General features: G+C 38.8%; 1 protein-coding gene across 8 annotated transcripts in view; it reads right to left on the minus strand.

Moving 5' to 3' along the window:
- Nucleotides 1–15,796, minus strand: part of BCAS1 (brain enriched myelin associated protein 1) — a 59,189-nt gene that overhangs the window by 41,026 nt on the left and 2,367 nt on the right. For 6 of the 8 annotated variants that reach the window (XM_068911939.1, XM_009684015.2, XM_068911938.1 and 3 more), the window contains 3 exons: nt 12,298–12,371; nt 12,114–12,195; nt 1,177–1,760 (listed from right to left, as the gene is read on the minus strand). In XM_068911939.1, coding sequence (XP_068768040.1) covers nt 1,177–1,760; nt 12,114–12,195; nt 12,298–12,366 — 735 coding nt within the window. In that variant the 5' untranslated portion in view covers nt 12,367–12,371. The remainder of the gene's footprint in view (nt 1–1,176; nt 1,761–12,113; nt 12,196–12,297; nt 12,372–15,796) is intronic. The other 2 variants (XM_068911940.1, XM_068911937.1) reach the window with 1 other exon arrangement.

Below are 15,796 nucleotides of genomic sequence, written 5' to 3' on the forward strand. Positions count from 1 at the left end.
CAATAATTATGCTTAATAATGCACTTTCAGATAGATTTTGCTTAGTGGTCATGCAGCTAGTTTATGCCTCCTGTTCCCTAAATTAGACAGGATTTGAACTATATCATCAAGTAGTATAAACTGGCTCTTCTGCAGTGAAGCTAATGACAGTTATGCCACTTTACCCAGGGGACTGACTTTTTCAGCAGTCTAGTTATTTTAATATTAATCATATACTGTATTTGTTGATATCAAACTTCACAGGAGATATAAAATCTCATCCTGCTGTCCTTGGAAAAAAAGGCTGTAAGTACTCTTCTAGGCTAAAGTGGAACTTGGCTGTAGGCAACGAATTACACCAGTGAAGAATCCGACACTTAACTGTGATGCTGCGCTCATGTGTTCTAGTAACTTAGGACTAGCGTAGACTTCGATTTCATTTCCTTCTGACAATTTTATCACACTGATGATCCTGAATAAATAACACAAGTAAAATCTGACTTCTCTATTGCTGTCTCCCATTCTGCCTTAGATAAAATGATCATTATATTTGAGTCAAAATGGCTACAGTGAAAAGTAGCGACACAGTTCCATGATGCTTGATGAAGCACACTGAACTCAAATCCTTTTTCAGCTCCTTTCTTTGATTAATGTGCTCTCTCAGATAAGTTGCCTAATTTCTTACTTTGCATTCTCCTCCTGTAAAATTAATTCTAAGAACTGTATTTCTTTGACTAAAAAAAAAAAAACACAAAAGCTTAAGACCATCAAAAATTGTTGCGTATATTATTCTTAATTCTAGTATGTAAGCTATGCAACAAGCAGCTATTGCTCAAGAGAAGTATTTTTATTAGCATGACAAAAACATGCCAAAGAATTTTAGACCATCCAAAGTCAAACTCTAGACTCCTAAAGCTTAGGAAACCATTTTACTTTCAGGTATTTTTGTTTTCATTTATAGTCAGCTGCTGTTCATCATCCAACATTTAGTCATGAAGCAGACAGCTGTTATTCCTTTGCTATAGATGCTTCTCCCATACCCCTATTCAGCCACCCTTCAGGGGGTTACTTCCTGTGCGTTTAAGAGTAACACTGATTCATCCACACAGCCATCATGACATGAATTTGTCCTACACTTTTAATATTCCTAAGAGACTTAATTAAGCATGAAATGGATATTCCTATTCAAACACTTGCCTTCCCCTGTGGGACACTGCTTGATGTGCTCTGTAATCCGACAGCCTCTTTTGCTGGGATGCTTCCGTCAGGAGTGTCTGAAGTCTGCCTTTCCTCTTGGGGATCAATTTGCGTTTTACTCCTTTCCTTTTTCTTCTCCAGTTTGAAGATTCTATCAAAAAAGGTTACTTGTTTTGGCTCTGACACAGCTGCATCGTCTCCCTCAGGTGTCCCCGGTGCTGTGAGTTCGACTTCACTAAGTGATGCTGCAGGAGGGGCCTGGGTCAGGTTTTTATGTGAGCATTGCTCCAGTGCAGCTGCTGCAGGAAACTCCACGCTTTGACTTAGTGCTTTGTTCACTTCGGGCATCTCTGAGCTGACATCAAGTTTAGCTGATCCAGCTGATGAATCTGTAGCTTGATCTTCAGTACGCCCTGGTACAGGCCATGAAAATGCAAAGACAGAACGAGATTTAGCAGATGGCATGGGTTTCTTGGCGTCGTTCCCCAGATTCTTTCCGCCTGCATCAGAAACGGAGCTTATCTCCATTGTCTTCGGGGAAGAAACAGCCACATTATCCCGTGCAACACTTGCCTTTGCATCCACTACAAACAGAAGCATAAAACAGTAATTATCCACCACAGCAAAGAAGTTATACTAGCTGTACAATTAATCATGGTGACCTCGCTCTTTAATAAACTAATTCTGAAACGTGGAGCCTCAGGGAAGACCACACACAGTGTAACTTGTTTAAAGATCCTGTTGTTTTCCTGCACAAAATACAAGCGGCAGCTCATCCATTGTACCTGCCTGCCTGATTTCTTTCCTCTATCCTCTGTCACTGAAGTCAGTGCAAATTTTATGTTCTCTGCACTGCTATCCTAGTGGCAAAGTCAGTGGCTGCAGTTTTTGACTAGTCTAGTGGGCACACTAAAAGAAATGCCAGTCAACTCTGATGTCTTCAGCATTTTAATCAAGTGGACTGGGGGATTCCATTTTGTTTAAGGATATTTTACTTTTGCATTACAGAGCAATATGTAAAAATTAATAAGACTTGAGACAAAGTTATATATTGATATAACACTTTGAAAGCTAAAATAGGAATAGAGGATGGAACAGAGGAATGATTTTGTTTCCTGGCTTGCCAAATTTCCCAAAGGGCTTTGTAGTCATAGCTTATTTCATTCGTTTTTTCCAACACTGTTTCTTGCCTTGCTGCATCCTTACTACTGTACAATTTCTACTTGCACTTTTCTTCCATTGTCTACAAGTTAGCGTGAGCTGGGGTTCTTAATCATATTTTTCCCCATCAAAATTCTCACAGATAATTCTCCCTTGTATATTCGTGACCATCATACTTTAGATGTGAAAAAAATCTTTTATCTTTAAAGTATATTTTATGATTTACAATGGCACTTTGATCACAACTGAGATGAGAATCCCTAGTACTGTACAGGCAGATAGAAAAAGGGCTGTGCTTTACAGAAGACAAATAAGAGACAGAAGAAAGAAATCTTTCTTATATCTGTTTTGCACATTGGAGACTGAATCACAGACAGATTATGTGGTTTGAAACCTCAGTAAACAAGAGAAGTCTTGTAGAGAGATAAGCCTTACAGCTTCCCCTTGGCTTGAGCTGTTCTTCTCTACTTTTTGACTGGAATATATATAATCTCACTGTCAATCATCACCACAGATTTCAAGCATGAATTTAGATCTAATTATAAATGTGCAGAACTGTCAGTCTCAAACTGACTTGTTAAATTAGAATTTAAAAATTGTCAGTTTCAATGTGAAACTGATATTATTTCAGATGATAATTGTAACTGTCTTCAGTCAATATTATGCCCTTCATACTTTATTGTATAACAAAAAAATGAAGCCCTACATACTAATAAAATTTGACTAAGATGTCTTTCATAAAAAAAAATGAACCTTAAATCTGTATTAAATTCCTTTCAGATAAGAAAGGCCTATTTTTAGATCATAGCTTTCAAAACCACCAGTTCATTTTTACAGTGAAATTACACGAACTCTCTAAATTTTCCCCTGGGATTTTACATAATAGTACATGTATGTCAGCATTAAGCAGGCACTATACAGTAATGACCAGTATGTTCTTATCCATTTATTATTATTCTCTTGTGATAGCACTCAGAAGCCAGAATCATGTCTCTGTGCAAAAACAGAACAAAAACACAGTCCCAGCAGCTGGACATAAACATCTCATTCTCAACAACATTAACTCACTGGAAGTCCCCGCTGGACTGTTGTTTCACAGCGCACTGTCCGGGCAGACTGGCAGGAGCTAGGAACTTCCATAAAACAGAGAGGAGAGAAGTGCAAGAGCACATTGGCATGCCAGTGTAAACGTCATTTGACTTTACTGAAATACTTGCCAGCAATAGAGGCAACAGCTGACAAAGCGAGGACTGTCGTGGCAAGATTCACAACTGTGGCTAGCATTTTACCAGCTGCCAGGAGAGCTGGTTCTTTTAGCTTTTTTACTTCTAACATTTTTCTTCTGGAATATGCCTTCTTATTGTGTTCTGTGCATGTGCAAGCGCACAAAGAGGGTAGAGTGCTCAAGTACGTCCCGTTCTGTTCAGGTAAATAGATTTTCATTTCTTTGTGTGTACCCTAATAGGCAAAATTTATTCCCTGGATTCTCTGTTACTATTCAAGTAAGAAAATGACTCATACTGGCAAGAATTTCCATTGTCAGTAATATTCAATATGCACCTATTTGTACATACTGGCATGCAAAGAGATACAGATAACTTTGATCGCCACTCCTTATCACTTAAGGCCACTAAGTATCAGCTCCTAAGCCTCCTAGAGTACTCTGTGAAAAAGGACTGAAGCACTAATTACTTTATAGTTGGAAACCTGGGAAACAAGCCTTAGAAAGGCAAACAGGGCCATGCAAGACAGTCTCAGAAAAAGTAAACACTTCCCCAAGCTAAAAGAATAGAAACAACATCCACTGGAAAATAGTAATAGATGCAGAACTTCTGTTTTGTGTCATAGATAAATAAAACACAGGAAGACTGTATTTAGTATGAAAATAGGTATATAAGCTCATCATTAAGAAAACTAACCAAAAAGTACCTCATGAATCTACCAAAATCCTTTTCTCTCTAATTATCACGGAAGGAATGAAAGACCTGGAAAATATCAATGGCATGAGCTTAGTTCAAACTGTTTCAAGGAACAGTGTGCTCAGACACCAAGCAGAGCAGATCCTACCACCAAGAGAGGAGATGTTATTGCGGTGGGCTGAACAGAAGAGTTTGACTCATGCCATATTCACAAAATAAAATGAAGGAGAAAACAGACTGAGATTCCAGTATTCGGATGACAACATCGTTCAGCCTCTCAAAACATTTCATTTCAGACTTTTTTCTTTCCACAAAGTCTGTTTCATTTTCATTAAGAGTCCCTGCAATTGCCTGTAAATGCACAAAGATGTCCACGAAACTTCAAAGGATCTTCACAAATATCTCTTCCCAAATGATTTCTTCTTCAAAGTAGCAGGCTGAAGCTTATTTCACCTCTCAAGTGAATTCACTGGCCCTTGAACCCCATATGGCAGAAAACTCAACTCCAACTGCTTGCTCTTCTCCAAATTCCATTTATTTTAGAGCACTCTAATCCTTACTGCCCCAACACAGCTTCCACTGTTCCATTTCTCTGTCAGAGCCTTGATGATAAAAGCACACCATTTGTTGCATTCATTCATATAGAAACAGCTATAAGCCAGAGAGCTGAAAGTGGACGAATCTTCGTTTTGAAAGAGAGCCAGTACAATTCCTTCCAAGATTATTTAGCAATCCAGAGGCAGTTAGGAATGGAAGCAAAACCTCCTAAATCCTAGGCCAGTTGTGCGAGTAAATCAAAGTAGCCTACTCTGAATGAGATTAGTAACAACTCTGAAGCTAAAAATTAATGCACAGTTTATATCACTCCTGTGAGATTGCATTTCACACTACTACACAGACATTTTCTAACCAAGTATTTAACGCAAGACAGTCACAGTGCAGGAGATTTGTTCTCCCTTCCCCTTCACTTCAGTAGATATGTAAACAAATGCAAGACTACAGCTGCACAAAGTCCCACTTGTATAAAAACACATTGAAGTTAGATATTTTTTTCTGGGCTTTGCTAGATTAGGCCCATAATTTTTTCCATAACTTTGGAAAAAAAAATGCACAGAGAAGAGTAACGCTTAATATTATGCTGATTCCATTTCCCCAGTCAAAAAAAGTTGCTGACAGACTTTCTCCCCCCTCTTTTTGTATACTTGATTTTAGCAGTAAGCACTTTCCTAGGCCGAGGACAAAGAATAACATCATCTTTGTTGACCAAGAATGGGACAAAGTCTACGGAAGTATCAATGAATTTTAAAAAGCAAGAGGTTCAATTTTAAGAGATAGAACCAGTGAATAAAAGATAATGAACAAACCTCTAAGTCCAGCATAGACTTTAGGTTGACCATATTAACTGCAAAACTGACTGTATAACTATGGTATTATTTCTGCTCATTACAGAACCTAACGTACCCAGAAACCCATACGCAGGTAGTATAGATCAGCTTGCAGTGAAGCATCTGTTTTAGAGGTTTAGGACCAGTTTCAAGTAATCTTAAGATATAGCTCAGCAATAGAGGAGACTGCAGATGCAAGAAGGAATCCTGAGGAGGTGACTGATGTGAAAGGGAAGGTCAGAGCTACCGAGTCAGCCAGGGCCAAAAAGGCTTTCCTAGCTTTTGTTACCTGATTTGCTGTTGCTAATCTGTGGGACTAGCACCAAACCTTGACTGGATACACATGATATGGGAGACAAACTCCTTCAAGAGAGGGACCCAGAGAAATTCTGGCCAGCACTTCAAAGTCACCTCCCCCCACTCCTCCACTATAACCAGATTTCCTCTGAAGTTCAGTTTGCTCTGTTTATTCCAGGCAGCAGCATAAGCAATGTACTGGATAGGCACCTATTTCTGATACTCATCTTTCCCAGATTACCTCCTTCACGTCCCTTCTTTAAACATGCTCCTTTTCCTTAGCCTTTGCTTGCTAGCCTGATTTCAGCAGTTCTGTACCCTCTCATAGCTAATACTTAGACACTGGGAAATCTAAAGAAAGACTTGATCCTGTGATGTCTTACATTGGCAACTTCTTTCCTCCTACCATTTACCCTGACTTCAATAAGGCAATTCATTTTTAGTTATTGTATGAGGAATAACTTGAACTGGCGAGGTCCTCAGCATAGATGTAGATGTCTCTCCTCCTCTAGGCCACTAGCATGTGATGAACATGCCCTACAATAAGTGCTAGAAGTATTTTCTGATACTGTTGCTTTTGATAACAGAAGAATCCATACTTTTTGAAACTGAATCAAGCAGGCCATTAGCTAAAAAACATGGTTAGCATCTCTGGCTATTCTGAATACATGCCAACTACAAACAGGGTTTTTTTTTTTTTTTTAAGCAATGTAATTATAGCACTGCAGCATTATCTTGTTCCTAGCAATTCACTGATAACTACAGAGACAATAGACTTTAATGGCCATTAAGGCGCCATTAAGGGCTACAGGCAGCATTTGGCACTATAAAAATGCTGGGCTAGCAGCATCAGTGTGGGCTAGCATGAGGGACTACTAAGAGCCCTGAGTGAGTTACTGCAATGAATACTGCACTTAATGAAAAAAAACTAAATACTAAGTTACACAGAAGTGGATTTTTCTACTTAACATTTCTGATCTATTTTTATGCATACTTACTGTGCAGGTTTTTTTCCCCTCTAATACTTTGAGCTGAGCTGGTGTCGTAACGCTAAGGTAGCCATAAAATTCTGGTCTCTAAATACATACAGTATTTGAAGCGTTTTGGCATATCTACCACACAAAAACCTGTTGTAACAAGACTAAATGACTTGGAGTTTTCAGAAGCATTACAGCAGTCCAAAATAAGACATTTTACCCCTTTCTTAACAATTAAGAAAATCCCTATGCTAATATTCTATTGCAATCTTGCTTAGCAGAATTTCCTGCCAGTGGTGTTTGAAGGTGCATTCATGCTCCAAGAATAATTTTGTTACACGAAATTAATTAGCGCTGATATTTACCTAACACATTTACTGAAAATAATTGAAATTAGAAAAGAAAAAAGAGAACAGTAAGGATGGCAATAGCCATTCTTAAAAAAATCCATTGTGTTTCACTCACTACATGCACAGCAGTGTTATTGCAACACACCTGTTTCTTCCAGATGCTGGCTTGTAGCAGAATTTGCTAGATCAGATTTATTCTCTGGAACATGAAAATGAATTGCATCTTAATCAAGCTTTTCCTCCTACATGATATTTCTGTTCATGAACATTAATAATCAGGTTACTATTTTAAACGATCTACATATAATGACCACCCAAACACAAACAAAATTCTTCCCATCTTGTTGTACTAATACCTTTCTATTCCCTAATGATTTAAGTCCCAGAGATATTCTGCTGTTAGTTGCGCCCTCTTTCTCTTCTCCTGTTGAGTACTTGATTACTTGCAGTTCAAAGAGGCCAACTCAAAACATTAGGAAAAGTCATGACCAAATTTGCCATCCTCTCTTGCAAAAGAGGATGATGGCAAGAAGCAGCATTAGGGCACCACTACTATTTAAATGATTTTATAGGAGAGAAAGATGGATGCTACCACTCTGTGCAATGTCTGCAATCTTGATAATCAGTAGAAGCAGGAAAAGCAAGTAATGGAAAGAATCCCTAAGTCCACACATCTGTCAGCCTGTTGGAGCAGAAGCAGCAAATGCAGGGAACCAGTAACCAATCTGCTCACTCAGATGTGAAGCAGATGGTGATGGGGCTCTTCCAAATAACATTACTTCCTCTGGTCATATTAAGTTAACTCTCTGGATTCCTTTTTTCATTATATTAGCAGATATAGATTTCATAGACTCATTCATCATCTATACTATTTAATGCACAGCACATGGGCAGGTCACTGGCAATCACAGAAACACAAACTAACAAGGGAAAGACTACAAATATACATCTAACATCATTAATAAAATCCTCTTGCTTCACTTACATCTTTCACAGGAAAGAGCTTTATTGCCTTCTCCACAAATGCTCACTTTATGACCATAAAATAAGTCACAGTACTATTTCATGCATTATTTCTTTCTAGAAATACTATCAGCTATACTTTCTGTAGGAATAACTTTCATCTCTAAACAGCAGTTGCACTTCTCTATCACAAAGATCTATACTAAATTACACAAACCAGTGAGATTTCAGTGGTATGTTAACAGTTAATGATTTTTAACTGCTTTTTAAATAATGATAAAATTAAAATATGGGTAATACCAACACAGGAGAGTTCGATTTTTTAACTTGTTATTTAAACTGATTCAGTAATTATAGTAATTATACTAATTAGTTAATCCCTTTAAGTAAAATAATGCCATATGTTGCATTTTTTATTAAAAATAAGATGTACACTTATTTCCTAGGTCTTCAGAGAGTGTAAATTATCCAGCATTTATTTACTTCACAGAACTGTGCTGCTTTACTTCAGCAGAAAAAAGTGTTTTTAAACAGGCAACCACTGACTTATTATAGCTAGATGGCTTTAGGAAATTAGCCGTAGAATGGAGATTCTGAGCTGCGTAGTGTACTATCTGCATATTACCAGTCTTTGATTATTTTTCTCTGAGCTTAGATTTTTCAACTGGATATAACAGGCTGAAAAGTTTCTCTTAACAATGAATAATAGAATAATATTTTCTTTTCTTACAGATATCAGAGAAAGTTGTTGGCTTTTATTACATTCTGAAAACAGAAAGAAATCCAATATAAGGAAAACATTGGTAAAATTAACTTGGCTGGATCTGCAGAGATGTGATCTGAAGTGACACTGTTACACACAAGTGCTGCCTGAACACACAGTTCAGTGCTCAGTAAGGCTCCAAAGCCAGCAATAGGTGGTAAGAGAAATTAATGAGGTGCTGAAAGTCTAGGACAGAGACACATTTCTGTGGCTGAGAGCAATTGCCCATGAATATGTGGAGACAACTTTTCAAAACAGCTTGGAGACAAATTTTTAGTGCTCAGGCCATATAGTTCACACCAGATTTTCAAAGAGATGTAAACACAGAAAGCAGGGTTCAGCTGCTGGCAGGCAGCTCTCCTTAGGGAAGCCCAGGGTCCAGCCTGCCACCGGTGTGATCACTTAAATCTGGTTGCTAACTTGCCATTAACACCATCCAGATAGGTGAAGTAACAGTCATCAAGTGCATCACACTTCAAACCTATACACCACAAAAGCGCCTCATACCTGTTTCTCCTTTTTTGATCCGTGTATTGTGTAGAACAGCATTGTATGAGAGCCAAGCTATGTCAGATACCGGGTATAACCTCCAGGCTAACACCCACATTTTATACATAATAAAGGCATATCAAGTTGAGTTTGTTAGTGTACAGAGGAAAAACCTCCACCCTCATGCTCTAGTTAACCAAGCAACAGTTAAATAACATCTAATACATCCTATAGCAGCAATAGGAGAGAGGAGGTCTGGGTTATAACACTAGTCTTTTGTAACAGTTTGAATAAGTTTTGGTAAATAACAGTAAACCTTAGTTGTTAGTATAAGACTTGCCACATCCCTGGCTGTCACACACCTAGCTCTATATATTATTGTGCCGTACCCTAAATTCTCAAGAATTCAAACACAAGCAGCTGACATTGAGTTAGATTTCGTTTATTAAGATCTCACTGCAGATAAGACGGACATACTCTGCTCTCTTGGCAAAGGTCTACTGCCTCTAAAATGTGAGTGTAAGATAAGTTTCTGTATATGAGAGGTATTGTTAGAGCCCAGCTCAGGATAAGAAGTGGTATTTCATTGCAAAACCACTTTTGCACAGGTCCAGGAGCATTATGTTTTAAAAGCATTACTGCAGGTGAACTGGCTACCACATTACTGTAGTTCTCCCAGCCAATCACTTTTGCTAAATGACAAAGAGGATAGAAAAAAGTTCCTATACATATTTTACTGTTAACAAATAACTTTTTGGCATCTTTGAAGTCAAAACAATGCACCCAGTCAGGAACACAGCATCAGGAATCAGAAAACAAGATGGAAACGCTTAGAGGAATGCAAGTGCATTCACATTTCTGCCATGTAATTTGTTGAAATTGCTGCTGAAAGGGCCTGAAATATGATTCAACAGAAAAGAAGAGGTGATTTCTCAGACTTTACAATCCTGTGGGTGGGAACATGGAACTAAGGCTTAAAATTAAAACTAAAAAATAAAATCAATTTCATTTTTTATAATCAACTTGCAACATATTATTTAAATTCTCTTATTCTCCAAGAGAAAGTAATGTTAAACTGCTCATGAAAGCCAAAAGCTTGAGCACATACAGAAAATTTCAAGACAAGGCCCTATTGCAAGCAAAAACACCAAACACACACTCCCCTCAAAACCATTTCACACTAGCTTCTTTTTCCCCTTTAATACAATAGTATTTGGGGTTTAAATGATTTATACTAGTAGCTTTACACTTCCATCATCCTTTTCTACACCAGATACTGTAATAATCTAACTCTCACTAAACACCCACCCTGTATAGTCATGTACCTGAAAGGCCAGAGCAGTGGAGTAAATGCCTGTTATTTCAGCTGCAGATATCCCTTGAAACTCTTTCTTCAAGCTCCTTACAGAAGTTAAATCATCAAGCAAGATACGTTGAACTCATTGGTAATTAACTCAGTGTTAGCTGGAGGGAAGCAGTGGTCATTCCTTAAGCTCATTACTGGCTTTTCTGTCCAACACAAGGTGCTCCTCCTCCTTGCAAAACTCTGTACTGTTCTACACTGCCTATCTTCACACATCATTATAATTCATTAGGCAATTTCAGAATAAACCTTTAAATCTGGAGTACATTATTAACCTTTTCCCAGAGAGAAAACTATAGTAACGATCTGTATTGCAGCCCAGTTTCTGTGTAGGCCCAGCCTCGTGCCCCCTGAGATCCAAGAATGTGTTTGGCAGGGCGAAGCAGTCTGGTCAACAAAGCAAATATTTGCCTCCTGAAAGTCTAATTCCTCCGCAGCAGTCGGATAATATCTTAAAGCTTGACTAATTTAGGTTCTAGCCCACATAAATTCACATTATTTAATCCATTCAGTCGTCATTCTTTTTTTGGTCATCTCCTGCATCCCCTCCAGAACATCAGCTTCCACACCAGTGGATGTTTCAGTCTGGCATCTGAGCACAATGACATCACTTGGTAACTCCCAGTTAGCATCAGGGATGTCAGGATGTTATCTAAAGACATCTCATGCTCTTTCACAAAATACAAACTGCTCTCTTTTATTCCATTCTGCAGAAAAGTTTTCTGTTGTGCCCCCAGAAACACAGGCCTGCTCATCCTTACACTGCTGCTGCTGCCACTCTGGACTCCTCTGAGCGGCCCTAACTTGTGCACTTTGCAGTAATTATTCCTCTGAGGCTTTTAAGGGGCACTAATCCCACCACAGCCCAGGCAGTAGTAGTTTATTATAGAACACCCTGAGGTTTCTGCAGGCCTGCAGGAGACCAGTGCCAAAGTGCATCTACCCTACAATATTCACACTAATCAAAATATTCAATCTATTAATCATTTTTTTAGACCAGATGCAGAGCCAAATTCCAACAGCAAATAAACAAATAGCTTCCAGAAAACTCTGGAATTCTTTTCCTATTTTGCTGTTTGCTATCTTCTCTCCTTTAAGCTCTCAAGCTTCTGAAAACCACATTTGTTGGTTCATAGGCAAGAGCTAAAACATGAGCTCATCGTTTAGCATGATATCATGCATCAGTATTTATTGTTGCTTCAATGTAAACCTCTCTTTGCCAGTCTGGTGGCAAAAGAATTGTGAACATGCCATACTTCCCAGTACATACCTTCACCATTCATTGTAGGAGAAGTAGCCTGAACAACTGCAACAGATCCATTTTTAATATTCTCAGGAGATTCAGATATAGCCTAAAATATCAAACAGTATGGCGCTTAGCATTGTGTACATCAAGAGATTTGGCAGTATTATGCAACAATCAGAAAAAATGAGAGCAGGCAGTTCTTGGTTACCTGGTAACTCTTGATCATGCAGGTATTATCTTCTTCAGCATCTTCTGGGACACTCAAGGTATTCCCCATATTAGCTGCAAGATGGAGAGAGAAAAAAACAAAACACAACCTTTCTCATCAATATGAGCTTCCTGCCTAATTCAAATTAGGAGGTAGCAAACGGTGACGGGCTGTTTAAATTTCTAAGAAGCCCCACCTGCTTTCCCCAGGGCAGCTGCCCTGCTCGGCAGTCTAGGGCAAACATACTCGCACCAGATTATGCACAGGGGCTCACAGCTGCACACTAAAAAAGGCACAGATTAACAAACTCTTCTTGGTTACTGAGGAAAATTGGATGCAATCACGCCTACAGCGCTAGTTAGGACTCAGTAGATAGTAGATACTTGGAGTTAGCAACCACAAGCACCACGCAGAATATAGTGAAAAAGACCAAAATAAATGAATAAATTACAACAGCAATGTGGGATTCTTATATTTTTTCTTTACTTTCTGGTAAACAAAAAAGAGAAAAAAGGCAGCAGGTAAAGAAATTATGCACCTAAACTCTGAAAATTAGGCCCTGTATGTCAGACAGCTATGTTTAACAAATCATCTGGGGGAAATTCTCTCCTAGCCTGTGGCTTGGAAATACTTGGCCTGCCCTAGACAGCTTCACTGGTCGAGCGCAGCTTAGAGACATACCTGAGCTAGATTTTCTTAGCTAGTTTGAGCACTTGTGGCTGCAGCAAGTCAGCGACAATATGCACCAACCACCTCAGCATTCATCTATAGTCCTGGACGTAGTTCTAGAGCACGCTGCATCTTGTGTCGCTACAGCTACAACACTACCGCTACCTAAACTAATTGGCTTACGATTCGCTTTCTTATGATTATACCCACTGGAGTCACAGCTCTGACTACAATTCAGGCATAATCTTAGTTAATTAATTACTAATAGATCATTACATGGTCTAATGCAATACCTACTGGAATTAATGAAAAGCCAGCACTGATTTCTTTAAACTTTGTTTCAGGATTGATATGTTTGATTCAATTTCAGCCTCTGTCCTATGTGGAAGTACACATAAAACTGTTTTTGTTCATTATTTAAACTACACTTACATATTAGCTGAACTCATTGTGCCTTTAGACTGTAAATTCTTCAGGCCAAACATACTCCCAATTTAGCAACATGCTTGAAGGGCAAACCAGATTGAAGCCAAGAGGAAGGTTCCTATTGACTTTGGCTCAAGATCTGTGTATGCTGTTAAAGCTAAACAAACAAACAATAAGGAGAGGTTATTCTGAGCCACACCTTGAAAGAGAAAGGTCTCCAAAGGGCGGAAGACTCGGGGCTGCAGCCAGCTCCAGCCTTAGCGCTCATGGTGTGAGATCTCCTTCACAGGTACCATGGGTACTAGGTGCTGTCCAGTTTATTATTGCTCTGATTTATGTCTGTATAATTAGTGAACCAGCAGAGGTACAGAAGAGAGCAACTTCTTTCTGAGTGTTTTAATTAGACAATCCTTGACTATTGGAGAGAAAGAGGAAAAGAGTAGTTTTGCTAAACCATGTTCGTTAGAATTTGAATCTGAGAACTGGGGGGAAGGTCTCATTTCAGCGTACATCCCCAAGTATCTGATTCTACTAACTGTTTACAGAGTTCAGGCTGGTTGAGTTTTTTTGCTAACTCCAATCTACAAACCTTTGCTTTAGTTCAGATCTGGTTTCCATTTTATGCTGCATCCTAACTGAAATGAAATCCAAGCTGGGCTTCTCTTCCAGACTTGGTTATTGTTCTCTGCTAAGTGCCTAATGCTGAGCTAGACATTGAATGGCCCCACAGATACTGAAACATGAACTGTAGTCATGCGCTGCTGAGAACTGCTGCATAAATAGTGGCTGCGGGACACAGCCCCGATTTCAGAATGCAGAGCTGTTCTACAGCGATTTTTATCTTCTCCGCTGATATTTCCACTATAAATCAGAACTTTTGATTTATTGTGGAAAACCGCCAGCATTTCCCCATGGATATACAATGGCCTCTTGTCCTTGCTATGTAACTCTGTTACCTAGCAACATTAAGTATTATCCTATCGGAAGAGAAAAAAACAAGATTCAAATCCTACTGCTTAGTCTCAATGGTAATTTTAGTATCTAGTTGAATCTGGAGGATTTACTTTTTTTTTCCATTCACAAGACCTCCAGGTTTATGCCAGGAGACAACTTAAGCAGGGGATGGAATATTTGCAGGTTATGTGCTTCCTTTTTCTCATATGCTGCAAAAGTAGTACATATCAGAGGGGAGTGAGAGAGGCAGAATTCCTATTTATTTTTATTTCTATGATGATCTGTAGCCTGATTCTCAATTACTCCAGTTTCCTATTGACGTATGTCAAGTAAGTTATCTTTAACTGCAGAAATCGCAGGCCCTGGATCTCTGGAGTATTTTGTTGTAGGCGAGATTACCCATTTTCTACAATCAGATTTATAATTCTAATTGAAATAAAACATGCGCAGTGATCATGTGGAATCTTAAAAGACTTTCCCTCACTAGAACCCCCTCTCCCATAGAAAGCTGGAAGAGGTAAACATCAAGGCTATTTTTGAAAAAAAGACTGTGATTGGAGTATGCACCCAGAGCACCAGGCACAGTATTCCATCATGCACATATGTGAAGTCTCTTCAGACATTTTTCCTCCTTGTGACAGTAATTGATTATTATCTATTACAACTGCCCATTTAACATGCTCAGGGGAAAGTGGCTACAGAAGAAAGGGAACAAGTATGTTGCTGTTACTGGGGTACAGAACTCCAGTCAATGGCACAGCTTAATAGTTATGGCCCAGACTCTCCAATAAAATAAGGAAGATATTTATGCATGTAGTGCTTCTGCCTTATTTTAAAGAAAAACATGAAAGGTCACTGCCACCTATAGACAAAACTGAGTATCAGCAGAAGTGATAGTACACATACAAATTGGTATCAGATTGGCAGAATTTCAAGTTGCAAGGAAACAACATCACAGCCATTCATTTCTGCCATTGCATTTAGAATTTGTTGCTGCAGAAACTGTTGCGGCTGATTCATATGGACCGAGATTTGCATAAAAGAGCTCTGCTTTAACTGTCATTAAATGATACAGTTATATTTTTCCCAGGCTCTAGTTTATAGGAATGAATCCATTTTTCTCTCTTTTGGGACACTTTTTCAGGTCTGAGGCAGAGGCTCATCTTCAATCTAACGCAGTGTGCTTGAAGCTAGTTATTAAATATGGAACCAAGAAGATTTAGGAAAAATAAGAGAGGCTCCCAATGCTAGCTCAAGTTACGTGTCCCTTCCTCCTTCTATGGAGATCCTAGTTTCTGTCAGCCAGGCCTATTGCAGCAGCATGTTTTTTAAAACCTTCCAGCATTACCCCATATCAGAGACTTGCAGTTTGGACTTCCTTCTTTTCTTAAAAGAAGTTTTGGAGGCCATGAGCATGGTCACTTGATAAGATGCAGTATGGAAATGGAGC

Source organism: Struthio camelus, chromosome 18 (assembly GCF_040807025.1).
Source record: "Struthio camelus isolate bStrCam1 chromosome 18, bStrCam1.hap1, whole genome shotgun sequence".
Classification (NCBI taxonomy): domain Eukaryota; kingdom Metazoa; phylum Chordata; class Aves; order Struthioniformes; family Struthionidae; genus Struthio; species Struthio camelus.